This window comes from Cervus elaphus, chromosome 2 (genome assembly GCF_910594005.1).
Source record: "Cervus elaphus chromosome 2, mCerEla1.1, whole genome shotgun sequence".
Taxonomy (NCBI): domain Eukaryota; kingdom Metazoa; phylum Chordata; class Mammalia; order Artiodactyla; family Cervidae; genus Cervus; species Cervus elaphus.
In genome coordinates this window covers 24,313,116-24,330,772 of record NC_057816.1, presented here as the reverse complement: position 1 = coordinate 24,330,772, position 17,657 = coordinate 24,313,116, and the positions used below count along the sequence as shown (strand labels likewise).

Sequence of the window (17,657 nt, the reverse complement as noted above, 5' to 3'; positions counted from 1 at the left end):
CTTTCTGTTCTTTCTTTGAAACCCAGTTGTAGTACCAGGAAGGAAAATTCTGGGTATCTCAAGTGAATGAGGTATTCAGGCATGAGAGGTGGATCTTTAACCATGATGTCAGCTGTGTAATTTCATATAGATATGAAACGCCCAGGCGTTGGGTTTGAGGTCTGGTTTCATTTACTATCTAACTCAGCAAGTTATTTTGATTCTCTAGGTTTCATTTTCTATAAAGTCGAGCAGTTATAAGCCCTACCTACTTCACAGGGTTGTTATTAATGGGATTAAATCAAATACCATTCATGGTTGTAAAACTCAGAGCCCAGGGCCTAGTCCATAGTAAGTGTTCAGTTAAATGTTAATTTGTAATTGTTCCGTTGCCTATAGTTTTATTCTTTTTTTTTTTTTAATAGTTTTATTCTTATTCTGTGTTCATTTTTCTCTTTTCAGTACAAGTTCAGGGATCTAACTGTGGAAGAACTGAAGAATGTAAACATGTTTTTCCCACATTTCAGATATTCCATGGATACCTATGGTAAGAATCATTTCTCTAGTTTTTAAACGATTAATTATTTGTTCTTAGAGAGCTATAACTGTATTATAATTTCTCATTTCTCTCTTTTATCCCCTGATTCTGAACTGTACCTTATGACCTGTGGTTTTTAAGGAAACTTGAAGTTAATAAAATTTGTATTGTATTAGTTTCCTATTGCTGCTGTAACAAATTAGCACACAGTTAGTGTCTTGAAACAAATTTACTGTCTTATGGTTCTGTAAGCTAGAAGCCCAGCATAAGTCTCTGTAGGTTGGAAGTGTTGGTAGGTCTTAGTTCCTTTCTGGAGGCTCTGGGAGATTTAAAAAAAAAAAAGGCAAAAAAGACTGTACCTTTTTTAGTTTCTAAAAGTCACCCATATTCTTTGGCTCGGAGTCACCTTCCTCCATATTTAAAGCTAGCAATTTGCATCTCTCTGACCATCCTTCACAAATCTCCACAGAAAGGGTTTTCTGCTTTAAAAAATTTTTTTTTAATCTATTTTATTCAGCTGTGTTGGGTCTTCTTGTTGCGTGGGCCTTCTCTACTGGCGGCAAGCAGGGGCTCCTTTCTAGCTGCGGTGCTTGGTCTTTTCTGTGTGGCGGTTCTCTTGTTGTGGCGCACAGGCTCCGGAGTTTTCAGGCTTCAGTAGTTGCAGCATGTGGGCTTAGCTGCCCCGCGTCATGTGGGGTCTTCCCAGACTAGGGATCGAAGTGGTATCCCCTTTGTTGCAAGGCAGATTCTTAACCTCTGGACTACTGGGGAAACCCAGGTGCTCTGCTTTTAAGAACCAAATGTGGGGCTTCCCTGGTGGCTCATTGGTAAAGGATCTGCCTGCCAATGCAGGGGGCATGGGTTCACGCACCAAACCATTGAGCCTGTACTCTGGAGCCCGGGAGCCACAACTACTGAGCCCATGTGCTACAACTAGCGAGGTGCATATGCCTTAGAGCCTGTGCTCTGGAGGAAGAGAAACCACTGCAGTGAGAAGCCCACGCACTGCTGCTGGAGAGTAGCCCCCACTGGCCACAACTGGAGAAGATCCTGTGCCGCAGTGAGGATCCAGCACAGTGAAAAATAAATAAATAATAAAAAAGAAAGAACGAAATGTGATTAGCTTAGGCCCACTCTAATCATATAGGATAACTTCCTCAGGGAAATTGTCAGGGTCCTTAACTTAATTGCATCTAAAAAAGTTTCTTTGCCAAGCAAGGTAATATATATATATATATATGTGTGTGTGTGTGTTCCAAGGATTAGAGTTTTGGACATCTTCAGAGGCCATTATCTTGCCTATCACGTATATTGTTGATAATAAATTAATAATGTTTTAGTTATCTTTTTAGCTTAATATAGAGAGTCTAGTTACATGAGGAAGATTTTACTTCTTCATCTTTGAAAATTTCTTACCCCAGCCCACACTTGGAAATAACATTTTATATCATGACCCCATGTAATACATAACTAAAATGTTATATACACTGTGGCGTTTTCTATTCCATCCCATTTAAAAACAAATAGTGATTAAGACTGACTAAGTTGATTTCAGGACTTATGAATTAGTCAAAGAATACAGTTTTGAAAACTTTATATGAGTATGTTTTGTATTTGAATTAACTTGAGTTAATATATCTAATTCAGCTTCATATATGGGAAAATTTGGGGTATTAACTGAAGTATTTCTTAGGAATAGCTAATTTTTGTTTTGTTTTTAATTTACTTATTTTAAATTGAAGGACAGTTGCTTCACAGCATGGTGCTGGTTTCTACCAGACGTCAGCATGAAGCAGCCGCAGGTTTACCCAGGCCCCTCCCACCCGAGCACCCCTCCCACCCGAGCACCCCCCGCCCCCCATCACACCCGCCAGGTTGTTGCCGAGCCCAGCTTGAGTTCCCAGTGTTATACAGAAAATGCCCTTTGGCTGTCTGTTTCACGTATCAGTTCAGTTCATCACTCAGTCACGTCTGACTCTCTGCAACCCCGTGGACTGCAGCACACCAGGCCTCCCTGTCCATCACCAACTCCCAGGGTTTACTCAAACTCATGTCCATTGAGTCGGTGATGCCATCCAACCATCTCATTCTCTGTCGTCCCCTTCTCCTCCTGCCCTCAATCCCTCCCAGCATCAGGGTCTTTTCCAATGAGTCAGCTCTTCACATCAGGTGGCCAAAGTATTGGAGTTTCAACTTCAGCATCAGTCCTTCAATAAACACCCAGGACTGATCTCCTTTAGGATGGACTGGTTGGATCTCCTTGCAGACCAAGGGACTCTCAAGAGTCTTCTCCAACACCACAGTTCAAAAGCATCAATTCTTTGGTGCTCAGCTTTCTTTATAGTCCAACTTGCACCTCCATACATGACCACTGGAAAAACCATAGCCTTGATTAGACGGACCTTTGTTGGCAAAGTAATGTCTCTGCTTTTTAATATGCTGTCTAGGTTGGTCATAACTATCCTTCCACAGAGTAAGCGTCTTTTAATCTCATGGCTGCAATCACCATCTGCAGTGATTTTGGAGCCCAAAAAAATAAAGTCAGCCACTGTTTCCATGGTTTCCCCATGTATTTGCCATGAAGTGATGGGACAGGATGCCATGATCTTAGTTTTCTGAATGTTGAGCTTTAAACCAACTTTTTCACTCTTCTCTTTCACTTTCATCAAGAGACTCTTTAGTTCTTCGCTTTCTGCCATAAGGGTGGTGTCTTCTGCATATTTGAGGTTATTGATATTTCTCCCGGTAATCTTGATCCCAGCTTGTGCTTCCTCCAGCCCAGCGTTTCTCATGATGTACTCTGCATTTAAGTTAAATAAGCAGGGTGACAATATACAGCCTTGATGTACTACTTTTCCTATTTGGAACCAGTCTGTTGTTCCATGTCCAGTTCTAGTGGTTGCTTCCTGACCTGCATACAGGTTTCTCAAGAGGCAGGTCGGGTGGTCTGGTATTCCCATCTTTTTCAGAATTTCCCACATTTTATTGTGATCCACACAAAGGCTTTGGCATAGTCAATAAAGCAGAAATAGATGTTTTTCTGGAACTCTCTTGCTTTTTCGATGATCCAGCGGATGTTGGCAATTTGATCTCTGGTTCCTCTGCCTTTTCTAAAACCAGCTTGAACATTTGGAAGTTAATGGCTCATGTATTGCTGAAGCCTGGCTTGAAGAATTTTGAGCATTACTTTACTAGCATGTGAGATGAGTGCAATTGTGGGGTAGTTTGAGCATTCTTTGGCATTGCCTCTCTTAGGGATTGGAATGAAAACTGACCTTTTCCAGTCCCGTGGCCACTGCTGAGTTTTCCAAATTTTCTGACATTGAGTGCAGCACTTTCATAGCATCAATTTTTAGGATTTGAAATAGCTCAACTGGAATTCCATCACCTCCACTAGCTTTCCATTGCTGCTCTGCAAATAGATTCATCAGTACCATCTTTCTGGTTTCCATATATATGTGTGAATATACGATAATTGTTTTTCTGACTTACTTTACTTGTATAATAAACTCTAGGACTTCCCTGGTGGTCTGGCGGTTAAGAATCTGCCTGCCAATGCAGGAGACACAGGTTCGATCCCTGGCCCAAGAAGATTCCACATACTACGGGGCATTTAAGCCCACAAGCCACAACTACTGAAGCCTGCCTGCCCTAGAACCCATGCTCTGCAACAAGAGCAGCCACCACGATGAGAAGCCGGCACAGAGCAACAAGAGCCTAGCCTGTGCTCACTGCAGCTAGAGAAAACCCACCCCAGCAATGAAGACCAACGCAGCCAAAAATAAATAAAACTTTAAAAAAATAAATAAATAAATAAACTCTAGGTTCATCCACCTCATTAGAATTGACTCAAATGTGTTCCTTTCTATGGCTGAGTAAATATTCCATTGTATATATGTACCATAGCTTCTTTATCCATTCATCTGTTGATGGGATCTAGGTTGCTCCCATATCCTAGCTGTTGTAAATAGAGCTGCAATGAACATTGGGGTGCATGTGTCTTTTTCAATTTTGATTTCCTCAGGGTATATGCCTAGTAGTGGGATTGCTGGGTCATATGGTAGCTTTATTCCTAGTTTTTAAAGAATCTCCATACCATCTTCCATAGTGGGTGTATCAATTTGCATTCCCATGAACAGTGTAAGAGGGCCCACTTTTATCCACACCCTCTCCAGCATTTATTGTTTGTAGATTTTTTCACGATGGCCAAAGAATAGCTAATTTTATGTGTGGAAGAAATGATTAGATTTTGGCCCATCTGTTTGTTGCCTTTCTTGAATAACACCTGGCATCTGGTATATAAATGCCTGGGATGGGGGATTTAACAGCTACTATTTGTTGAACACCAAATATGTTTCTAAATATTTTATCTATATTATTTTACATACTCTTTTTACAACCAGAACTGTGAGATGAGTATCATCATCTTCAGTTTTCAGAGAGTTTAAATAACTTGCTGAAGATTACACAGCTAGTTAGGCATGGGGTTAGAGCTTGTACTCATGTTCATCTTCCCCTCTGCTTAAATAATGCATGTTCTTTTACAATGTCTTCCTTCATGTTATAGATTTAAAGCTTTGGTGTACCAGTTAATTCTTTATCTCTTTTCTCTCATCTAGAGAAGTGAGGTATGGTGCCATTAAACCCTCAAGCTATAGGATTATTATTGCCAATGTACATTTTGTTATTGAAGACAGTGTTGGTCATGTGTTATAATCATTTCTCTTTTGGCTTTTTTAATAATTTGCTTGGACAATGACTGTAGTTTCTGTACCACATTTCCAGATTGTTCCGTGCCCCTGAGAAACAATCTCTGTTCTACTGCTCTGTCCATTTTAGTTTTTACCTGAGGGTGACCCCTTCACCCATTGTTATCTTTCACTCATATCAGTTCAGTTCAGTTGCTCAGTTGTGTCTGACTCTTTGCGACTACATGAACTGCAGCACGCCAGGCCTCCCTGTCCATCACGAACTCCTGGAGTCCACCCAAACCCATGTCCATTGTGTCGGTGATGCCATCCAACATCTCATCCTCTGTCATCCCCTTTTCTTCCTGCCCTCAATCCTTCCCAGCATCAGGGTCTTTTCAAATGAGTAAGCTCTCTGCATCAGGTGGCTAAAGTGTTGGAGTTTCAGCTTCCAACATCAGTCCCTCCAATGAATACCGAGGACTGATCTCCTTTAGAATTGACTGGTTGGATCTCCTTGCAGTCCAAGGGACTCTCAAGAGTCTTCTCCAACACCACGGTTCAAAAGCAGCATTCTTCTGTGCTCAGCTTTCTTTGTAGTCCAACTCTCATATCCATACATGACTACTGGAAAAACCATATAGTTCAAGGTAAATATATGTACTTATGTACACTCTTGGCCTTGAGTTTTCTGTTATCCTAGCTTTTCCTCTTCTCCCTTTCTGATAAGTCATCAAATCTATTTAGACCTTTTTCTTGCACTGCCCAAGTAGTATGGTTAGCTACTGAGGTCTTAAAAGGACCATGTTCTAAGGCAGTTTGACAGTTTGAAACCACATGTAGTGTTTGCTGTACCAGTTCAGAAATGAGGGCACTAGCTCTCCATCAGTGTGTTCCAATTATTGATGGACAAGGTGAAACTTCAGAAATGTGAAGACTGAAAAAAGGTTGAGAATAATGGAGTTTGAGAAGTCAAAGATTATTAGTAATCTTTCTGGAAGGTCACTTTCAAAAATAAAACCTTTTTTTCTGATTATAAAATTTATAATCTGATATCTGAAAGTGATTATTAACATCAGTTACTTAGATTTGATGATTATTTGATAGTGTCTACACATTTTATAATCCTTTACTTCTTATAATGGGTTTTCACATGATCTCTTTGACATAGTCTTTATTTTATAGATGATGAAACTGAAGGTCAAAGTGATTAAAGTAACCAATAGTCAGATGCCTCTGTTGATGGAAGTAATCAATAAACAATCTGTAATAGGACTAGAAAAGAGGTTTTTTTAAAAATTTTATTTGTTTATGGCTGTGCTGGGTCTTCCTTGCCTTGTGTGGGCTTTCTCTGGTTGCAGTGAGTGGGGGCTATTCTTCATTGTGATACACGGGCTTCTCACTGTGGTTGCTTCTCTTGTTGCAGAGCACAGGCTTAGGCACACGGGCTTCAGTAGCTGCAGCACTCAGGCTTGGTAGTTGTGGCTCGAGGGTTCTAGCGTGCACGATCCGTCGTGGTGTGGTGCACAAGCTTAGTTGCAGTGTGCCACGTGGTATCTTTCTGGACCAGGGATCGAACCCATGTCCTCTGCATTGGCAGGTGGATTCTTAGCTACTCAGCCACCAGGGAAGTTCAGAAAGGAGTTTTATTCAAGCCAAGCTGAGGCTCATAGCTTAGGAGACAGCTTCTCATAAAGTTCTGAAGGGCTAGTCTGAAGAAGCATGCTTGTTAGCACAGTTTTATATGTCAGAACAAAGAGCATCAAAGGTGACAGGGGTTCATTCCTTCAGGGTTTCCAAAAAAAAGACACATGAGCATACACGGAGTGAGTCAACATGGCCTTCACACCTGTGAAGGGAACTCGATCATTGAAGGAGTACTAGCATTGATGTTTTAGGAAAGAGAGGCATTTATCTGTCTTCAAAACAAACATTCTTTGCTTCTGGACAGTGTATCCTTTTCTTTCACTGTTAAAACAAATTTAACACAATGTATGTTTAATGGGCCACAAAACTGGCTATTCTAGTTAGCATAAAGCTTAAGTTAAATAATGTATGAGCCAGAATGACTTCCCCATATCTCAATATGTAAAAGTTTCTTCCATCACCTCTAAGTAGGAAAGCAGGCCAAGAACTTGGGATTTAATATCAAAGTCCTGAGTTCTTTCAGCTGCCTGCTCTGCTTTCTAAGATAACATCATTTAGTACTTTGCCCTTGTCAGTGTATTTACTGATTCCTAGATTATGGTATTTATAAATTGTGTGTTTCTGTTTGTGTGTATGTACATGCATGCATATTAATAATACAGTTCTTCCTACTTCTGATTGCAGTTTTTGGGACTTTTTTTTTCTTCTAGTTTTCAAAGATAGTTCCCAGAAAGACCTACTGAATTTTACTGGTACTATTCCTGTGATATATCAGGGTAAGTATGGAAGTTGAGAAAATGTGGGAATTTTCTAAAAGAGCAATTTAATTAGAACTTGTATTTGTTTAGTTCCATAACATTCTCAAAGTGCTTTTTAAAGAACATTCTAAAAAGCTGGTTGATTTTTAATTAAGTAATTATTTATTTTTAATTAATTTATTTTTTTGGCCACACTACGTAGCTTGTGGAATCTTCATTCCCTGGACCAGGAATCAAATCCTGGCCCCCAGCAATGGAAGCTTGGAGTCCTAACCACTGGACTGGCAGGGAATTCCCTCACTTAAAATGTATATAACCTATACTGAACCTTACTGGATATAGCAGAATGCTGTCCCAGAGAAGGAAGGCCTAGGTGTTAATATCAACAAATTCATTTCAGTTCAGTGGATATTTATTTATTGAATGTCAGCTGTCTGCCCACCACCCTGCTAGGTTTTGAGGTTTGGTTCCATAACATTCTCAAAGTGCTTTTTAAAGAACATTCTAAAAAGCTGGTTGATTTTTAATTAAGTAATTATTTATTTTTAATTAATTTATTTTTTTGGCCACACCACGTAGCTTGTGGAATCTTCATTCCCCGGACCAGAAGTGATCCAGACAGACATGAGCGTGTGCTTGTGGAGAGTTTACTCTGCCTTCCATAGCGAACTTCAGGGGTTCCACCTTTTTTCCCATTGCATGTTTTGTTCCCCTTCCTTTCCCTCTGTATGATGTAGCATTATCCCCACTCTACAGGTGAAACTGAGTCCTGATCACGTGGTTTACCTGAGCCCACACAGCTGGTTATCAGACTGGAACTTAGAACTCCAATAGGAAATTTTTAAAACACAAGAGCCCATTAAAACTCAAAAAAAGGCAACATATTTTCAGATGTCCTGACAGGTTAGAATAGTTAAGTATTGGCCCAAAAAGAAAAAAATAATCACTAACTTACCTGTAATTAATTCTTAATTATGATGGATTGATTGACTGATTTCATAGTTCTTAGCATCCCCTGTGATTTCAAGGGTAGTTGCATATCGACAGAGGAACTTACGGATTTAAATGAATCATTGCTTGTTAAATCATGTAGGGAGGTAACAAGAGGGCATAAAAGTTATCTTAAAATGTCACTCGTTGGCTCTCTGCGTCTTCCTGGAGCTGTGGAGTCATTGATTCTTATGCTGGTAGTAATTCCAAGGTAGTAATGCAATATGTTTTCATTTTGTAGTACACCCTTTTTTTCCCTTTTGCTTTTGACTAGAATTATATCAACTCCTTTTGATGCACACCAGTTATTTCTAAGCTGATAGGAGGAGGTCAGAGTGTATTATCTTTCTTGTCTGTAAAGTGGGCCAAGGGAAGAGCCTAACTAGAATTTTGAGGATTAAATGCACTACTTTTAAGTAAATCTCTTGGCTTTTACAGTTCCTGGCACGTAGTAAGTGCCCAGTTAAATGTTGCCCATTATTATTTCTTTGCCTTTGTTGCTGTCTTCTGGTTACTAGTTTTGTTAGTGTAGTAATACATACTGGGCTTCCCTGGCAGCTCAGTGGTCAAGAATCCACCTGCCAATGTGGGAGACACAGGTTTGATGCCTCATCGGGGAAGATCCCACATGCTGAGGACAGCTAAGCCCATGCCCTGCAACTGTTGAGCCTGTGTTCCAGAGTCTGGGAACTAGTGAGCCCGTGTGGCACAGCTATTGAAGACCACACGCCCTAGAGCCCGTGCTCTAGGAGAAGCCACCTCACTGAGAAGCCTGTGCGCTGCAGCCGCTCACAGCAATTAGAGAAAAGCTGTACAGCAAGAGAGACCCAGCACAGCCGAAAATAAATAAATACAAAAGTTAAAAATAGAGGCCAAGTCTTGTCAAAATAAAATATAATTTTAAAAAATACAAATGTTCATGCTAAAAAAATTCAAACAGTTGAGAAAAGATGAGGTTAAGCTTATATCTAACCTCCCATTACCCAGTCCTATTCCCCAAGTGAATCTTCTGTTGATATTTCCTAATATATACCTGTAGAAATATTTTGGATTATTTCTTATCCCTCCAGATTGTGTCAAGGTTGTGATACACTTTTTCTTCATTCACCCATTCTTTAGAGATGTGTATCATACCCATCTGAACTTTATTTACAGCTAACTCAAATTATTTTCTTATGATATAATTACTTTAAATCCTAGGACTTTACCAGGAGTTCTGAATCTTGGGTAATGAATTACTGAAAGTAAATGGGCAGTCTAGGAGGCAGGGCATTTGCTGACACAAAGGAATGAGAAAGAAGAAGGGCACAGAGAATACCAGTAGTGAAATCTTACAAGCTCAGTTCAGTTCAGTCGCTAAGTCATGTCCGACTCTTTGCGACCCCGTGGACTGCAGCACGCCAGGCCTCCCTGTCCATCACCAACTCCCAGAGTTTACTCAAACTCATATCCATTGAGTCGGTGATGTCATCCAGCCATCTCATCCCCTGTTGTCCCCTTCTCTTCCCACCTTCAATCTTTCCCAGCATCAGGATCTTGTCAAATGAGTCAGCTCTTTGCATCCGGTGGCCAAAGTATTGGAGTTTCAGCTTCAGCATCAGTCCTTCCAATGAATATTCAGGACTGATTTCCTTTAGGATGGACTGGTTGGATCTCCTTGCAAACCAAGGGACTCTCAAGAGTCTTTTCCAGCACCACAGTTCAAAAGCATCAATTCTTTGGTGCTCGGCTTTCTTTATAGTACAACTCTCACATCCATACATGACTACTGGAAAAACCGTAACTTTGACTAGACCGACCTTTGTTGGCAAAGTAATGTCTCTGCTTTTTCATATGCTTTCTAGGTTGGTCATAACTTTTCTTTCAAAGAGCAAATGTCTTTTAATTTCATGGCTGCAGTCACCATCTGCAGTGATTTTGGAGCCCAAAATAATAGTCAGCCACTGTTTCCCCATCTGTTTGCCATGAAGTGATGGGACCAGATGCCTTGGAAATCAGGCTCACACATGCTTTGTCATGCGTGTGATATTAAAATGCATAAATGCGGCTGGGGAGGGGCATTGATGGAGGCAGCAGAACCTTGATCAACCAGGAAGATAACTTCAGTAGATACTAGTTTCCTTTTCTTTAAAGGGTAGTGATTAACATTAGAAAACGGCTCCATTGAGATTAGGACTACCACTCCAAAACAAAAATGTTGCATGGCCTAAAGAGTGGCTTTTAAATGTTTGATTGTGACCCACAATGAGAAATACTTGCATATGTTAACTTCAGTCAACACTTGTATATAACTGAAATTCCATACTACCTGCCATTGTATTTTTCTGTTTGATTCCATTTAAAAATTTTATTGTTTGCAGTCCACTAAATTAATTTCCCAAGCTATTGATTGTGACCAGCATTTGAAAAACACTGGTCTGGAGTATATAATGTTGGAGTGAATTCTGGAGGAATGTGACGATGTGTCTCAGTACTTGTCAGTCATTTTATGGTGCTGTGATCACATGACTTTATAATCATAAAGTTAACTTTGGACCAACAGCTGTGTCTGTTCCCATACTGTAAGTACTTAGATACCGTGTATGCTGACTGGTGTAACTAGACTTGTGGCGATTATTTTCCAGTATATACAAATGTTGAATCATCATGTTGTCTACCTGAAGCAAATATGTTATATGTCAGTTATACCCAAATAAAAACAAAATTTTAAAATACTTCGATAGGACTTCCCTGGTGGTCCAGTGGCTAAGACTCCACACTCCCATTATAGGGGGCCCAGGTTCATTCCCTGGTCAGGGAACTAGATTCCACAAACTGCAACTAAGATTCAGAACAGCCAAATAAACACATCATACTTTAAAAATAAATAAATAAATAAATAAATAAATAAAAATAAAATACTTCGATAAAGTTAGAAGAGGAATATAGTTCTGAGAACTGCTGATATAAAATAGTAAAAATCATACCATGACATTTCTATTATATACTGACTTTCAGTCCTTTAGAATTACATGGGAAGCTTTTGAAAAATGTTGTCCAGACCTGGTCCCATTGAATCATAAACTTGGGGGGCAAGGATTGGGTATTGGTATATTTCACAGTTCCTAAAGAGTTTCTAATACACAGGCAGAGCTGAGTATCATTGTGGTTAGGAGAGAAGGAAGCAAGATGAAAAAAACAGAGGATTTCCTTAGTGAGAAAAGATTTCTTCAATAGAGGAGAAAACTTTTTATTTATACCTTGCTTATTTCCAAAATGGGTTTGAAGACAATTTTAAAAATTGCCAAACCATCATGGTACTTAACTGTGCTTCCCAGGTAGCTTGGTAGTAAAGAATCCTCCTGCCAATTCAGGAATTGCGGGTTCAGTCTCTGGGTTGGGAGGATCTCCTGGAGAAGGAAATGGTAACCCACTTCAGTATTCTTACCTGGCGTCCCATGGACAGAAAAGCCTGGCAGACTGTAGTCCATGTGGTCGCAGAGTCAGACATGACTTAGCAACTGAGCAAAACGTGGTACTTAACCATGTCATGTACTATTCTAAGCATTTTATGTACCTTAACTGATTTTATCCTTACAACAATCCTATGAAGTAGGAGCTTTTATTACTCTTTTTTGTAGAGGAAGGAATTGAGGCACAGAGAAGTTAAGTAACTTGCCTAAAATCCTATAGCTAGTAATGTGTGGAACTAGGATTTGAACCTAGGCATTCTTGCTCCTGAGCAGCCATGTTTGAAATACATTGAAAAAACATATGCAGTAAGACTATAAAAGCAGGAACAAATATTGGGAGATCCAATAGAAGGGTTAAGGTAATTGATCAGATTTCTAGTTTAAGGTTAGTTTTTGCACTTGAGTTTAGCTTTGGGCTTCCTCTGAACCAAAGCAATCAGAGATTTTGGCTCTTGCACCTGATGTGAAGAATTGACTCACTGGAAAAGACGCTGATGCTGGCAAAGGTGGGAGGAGAAGGGGACGACAGAGGATGAGATGGTTGGATGGCGTCACTGACTCAATGGACATGAGTTTGAGTAAGCTCTTGGAGTTGGGGATGGACAGGGAGACCTGGCGTCCTGCAGTCCATGGGGTCACAAAGAGTAGGACGTGCCTGAGCAACTGAACTGAACTGAAATGAGGCATGATGTACATGGTTATGTAGCACATTACATGGTACATGTACATGGAAGATCTTTCACTTGGGTTCCTATCTCAGTGCACTAAAATTTAAGAGCCACTGAACAAGGTGGCTGTTAAGGTTATTTTCAGCTGTTGAGTTCTGTGTATCTAACCCAGCTTGTATGTTACAGTATCTTTAATTAATGAGCAACTTGAGGGCTAGTCTCAAATTCATCTTTCATTTGTTCATTCATTCATTATTTATATAAGAAACTTTTATTGAGCATCCAATATGTTAGACACTGTAGTAGGGAACATGGAAATGAATAATATATAATCACCTCTAGACGTTTATAGTGTTAAAGGGGAAATAGACTTGTAGACAAATAACTTGGGTGGAGCAAAGAATGTTATATAGAGAAAAGTTGTATCCCATACTCCTAGTACAGTAGGTCCTATAAATATTTACTGAATTGAATTGAATAAGCTGGCCATTGTCTTGATTAATTTTCCTCAAATGTTATACTGGTGCTTTAATGGAAACATATTTCCAATGTGGATGAATATAGGGAAATAGGCCTCAGTTTACATAAATCCTTTACCTATAAGTTTGACTAGACTTGTGTCTTGAAATGTCACGTAGCTATACCATAAATATAATATGTGTGCTTTTCATTATTGTTTGAAGATGTGTTTGTTTTGTCTCAAATAGGTAATACATATAACATACCTATTCGTTTGTGGATTTTGGATTCTCACCCTTTTGCTCCCCCCATTTGCTTCTTAAAGCCAACTGCAAATATGGGAATCTTAGTTGGAAAGCATGTGGATGCTCAAGGCAGAATATACTTGCCCTATCTCCAAAACTGGAGCCATGTAAGATCAATTTGGATTTTCTTTTGAAAATTTTTATTTTTCTGAATGTTTATCTTTGATACTAATGGTACAAATAAGTTACTGAATTTTCTTTCAATGATACTCTTCTTATGGTCTTTAAACATAATTTGAAATTGAACTCCCTGGGGGTCACCCACGTCCCAGAACCCTGCTGACAGCAGCCTGCTTGGATCTACTCTCTCCAGGTCTGGGAGCCAACCATTGTTTACTCCTTGTCTTTTTGCAGTCATTTGCTGTTTGATAAAGCAAATGAAGAGCTACTAGCAAAATATTGAGGCATTATTTCCTAGTCATCCCCAGTAAAGATTCTTGTGTAATAGGTGTATTTATATGTAGCTTTGCCTGTTTTTAACCTTTACGTAAATTTAATCATATTGTATATAATCTTCTATTACATGCCTTGTTTTAACTGAGTGTTGTTTTAAAAATTCACCCCAATGATGCATGAAACTAGTTTATATATTTTATAAGCCCTCACAAGGACTTCCCTGGTGGTCCAGTGGATAAGACTCCAAGCTTCCACTGCAGGGAGCACAGTTTCAGGGCACTAATCCTGTGTGCCATGAGACACGGCCAAATAAATAGATAAATAAAAGTAGAAAAATAAAAAGAATATGGCCCAGGTTTAAAACACAAAGCAAAAAGAAACCCTCAGATTATGCATTCTACATATTTCATCTATCACTATAATGAGCGTTTTTCCATATTAGACAGTATTTTCAAAACACATGGTTTTTAAATGGTTGCCTGATGATCCAGCATTAGGATATTGCATGATATATTTGTAAATTGCTTTGTTAGAAATTTAATGATGAGCATCCTTAAATATAAATATTTGTAAATATACAATGTTTGTACATCTTATAAATCTTTAGTAATTTTCTAATGATAAATCTCTAGGAATGGAATTATTGGATCAAAGTTTTAAAATGTTTTGAAGGCTATTCTTATATTTTCCCAAATTGGCTTCCAAGAAGTAGACACAATCTTATGATTCTGCCATTAATAGAAATCAGTGGAGGAGGGTATCTGGTTTATAGAACCCTTGCTCTAAAGGGTGCTATGAAAGAAGGTATTATATTTAAAACAAAACAAGCTTTGGCTTATCCCTATGGTTCATTTATTATTATTATTGTTATTTATTATGAATATAGAATATGCTCTCATTTTTGTAAGTAAAACTTTTATGACAAGATAATTTATAATATATTTGTATATACTGAGAAAGTTGTAGGACAGGGATGATAGAGAGGAGTGAGGTTGAAGTATAGGGTGGTATTAGAATTATCACTTCTTATTTTATATATGTACTGTAAAAGGGTGTGCAACTGTGGATTCATTTCACTTTGTTTTACGGTTTTCTATATTTTTCATATAAAGAAAACTTCTAAAAAGAAGAAAAAGAATAAGAAAAGGAAAAGATGCGCACCAAATTGTCAGTAGTGGAGTTTAGGTGGGGAGTTTACTTGATGAACTTGTAGATTTTTTGCATTGCTTGGTGATTTAAATAATAAAATTACCAGTTAAATGTGATGAATTCAGTTCAGTTCAGTTGCTCAGTTGTGTCTGCCTCTTTGCGACCCCATGGACTGCAACATGCCAGGCTTCCCTGTCTATCACCAACTCCTGGAGCTTGCTCAAACTCATATCCATCAAGTCAGTGATGCCTTCCAAACCATCTTATCCTCTATCGGCCCCTTCTCCTCCTGCCTTCAGTCTTTCCCAGCATCAGGGTCTTTTCCAATGAGTCAGTTCTTCGCATCAGGTGGCCAAAGTATTGGAGTTTCAGCTTCAGCATCAGTCCTTCCAATGAATATTCAGGACTGATTTCCTTCAGGATGGACTGGTTGGATCTCCTTGCAGTCCAAAGGACTCTCAAGAGTCTTCTCTAACACCATAGTTCAAAAGCATCAATTCTTTGGTGCTCAACTTTCTTTATGGTCCAACTCTCACATCCATACATGACTACTGGAAAAACCATAGCCTTGACTAGATGTACCTTTGTTGGCAAAGTAATGTCTCTGCTTTATAATATTCTGTCTAGGTTGGTCATAGCTTTTCTTCCAAGCAGCAAGCGTCTTTTAATTTCTTGGCTTCATTCACCATCTGGAGTGATTTTGGAGCCCCCCAAAGTAAAGTCTCTCATTGTTTCCATTGTTTCCCCATCTATTTGCCATGAAGTGATGGGACCGGATGCCATGATCTTAGTTTTCTGTATGTTGAGTTTTAGGCCAGCTTTTTCACTCTCCTCTTTTACATTCATCAAGAGGCTCTTTAGTTCTTCTTCACTTTCTGCCATAAAGGTGGTGTCATCTACGTATCTGAAGTTACTGATATTTCTTCCAGTAATCTTGGTTCCAGATTGTGCTTCATCCAGCCCGGCATTTCTCATGATGTACTCTGTATGTAAGTTAAATAAGCAGTGTGACAATATATAGCCTTGACATACTCCTTTCCTGATTTGGAACCAGTCTGTTTTTCCATGTCCAGTTCTAACTTGCTTCTTGACTGGCATACAAATTTCTCTGGAGGTAGGTAAGGTGGTCTGGTAGTCCCATCTCTTTAAGAATTTTTCAGTTTGTTTTGATCCACACGATCAAAGGCTTTAGTCAATAAAAATAAAGGCATAGTCAGTAAAGCAGAAGTAGATGTTTCCCCGGAACGCTCTTGCTTTTTCGATGATCCAGTGGATGTTGGTAATCTGATCCCTGGTTCCTCCACCTTTTCTAAATCCAGCTTGAATGTCTGGAAGTTCTCGTTTCATGTACTGTTGAAGCCTGGCTTGGAGAATTTTGAGCATTACTTTGCTAGTGTGTGAGATGAGTGCAATTGTGCGGTAGTTTGAGCATTCTTTGGCATTGCCTTTCTTTGGGATTGGAATGAAAACTAACCTTTTCCAGTCCTGTGGCTACTGCTGAGTTTTCCAAATTTGCTGGCATATTAAGTGCAGTACCTTAACAGCATCATCTTTTAGGATTTGAAATAGCTCAACTGGAATTGCATGACTTCCACTAGCTTTGTTCATAGTGATGCTCCCTAAGGCCCACTTGACTTTGCGTTCCGGGTTGTCTGGCTGGCTCTAGGTGAGTGATCACACCATCGTGGCATTGTGGGTCATGGAGATCTTTTTTGTACAGTTCTTCTGTGTATTCTTGCCACCTCTTCTTAATATCTTCTGCTTCTGTTAGGTCCATATCATTTCTGTCCTTTATTGTGCCCATCTTTGCATGAAATATTCTCTTATTGTCTCTCATTTTCTTGAAGAGATAGTCTTTCTTATCTCTAGTCTTTCCCGTTCTATTGTTTTGCTTTATTTCTTTGCATTGATCATTGAGGAAGGCTTTCTTTTCTCCCCTTGCTATTCTTTGGAACTCTGCATTCAGATGCTTGTATCTTTCCTTTTCTCCTTTGCCTTTCGTTTCTCTTCTTTTCCCAGCTATTTGTAAGGCCTCCTCAGAGAACCATTTTGCCTTTTTGCATTTTTTTTTTCTTGGGGATGGTGTTGATCACTGCCTCCTGTGCAGTGTCACCAACCTCCATCCATGGTTCATCAGGCATTCTGTCTATCAGATAAATCCCTTGAATCTATTTGTCACTTCCACTGAATAATCATAAGGGATTTGACTTAGGTCATACCTGAATGGTCTAGTGGTTTTCTCTAGGGCATGATAAAAATTTGTTAGTTGGAAGGACAAAATTGATGTCTTAACCTTAATACTTAGTTTTTTGGTTACTTGAAAAATTGAAATCTTATCATGTATTTATTTATCATGTATATTTCTTCATTTTTGAATTCTCTATCTCTTTCATCTATTTTTACTCTCTTTTAAACAAAAAACTTATTTTTTTTTTACATCTGTGCCCTGTTGTGTGAACTTCTCTTCCCTATTTCTTCTTTCTGGTTTACTCTGGCATCTCTTTTCATAGTTAGTTTAATAAATACTCAGAGGTAGTCCTATAATCTAGTCGAGGTTGTGCTTGGTTTCAGTTCAGAGAGTGTTGATTTCACTTTACTCTTCTGAACCTCTATTATAAGCCAAAACTA

At 39.1% G+C, this 17,657-nt stretch overlaps 1 protein-coding gene across 5 annotated transcripts in view; it reads left to right on the top strand.

Annotated features, from left to right (window-relative positions):
• Positions 1-17,657, top strand: part of UEVLD (UEV and lactate/malate dehyrogenase domains) — a 55,238-nt gene that overhangs the window by 7,823 nt on the left and 29,758 nt on the right. For 3 of the 5 annotated variants that reach the window (XR_006335334.1, XM_043874788.1, XM_043874809.1), the window contains exons 2-4: positions 442-526; positions 7,563-7,628; positions 13,428-13,591. Coding sequence is in view for 3 of the 5 variants with exons in the window: in XM_043874788.1 (XP_043730723.1) it covers positions 442-526; positions 7,563-7,628; positions 13,428-13,591 (315 nt within the window). In the remaining 2 variants the exon portion in view is untranslated. Of the gene's footprint in view, positions 1-441; positions 527-7,562; positions 7,629-13,427; positions 13,592-17,657 lie in introns of those variants that run through there. The other 2 variants (XM_043874798.1, XM_043874817.1) reach the window with 2 other exon arrangements.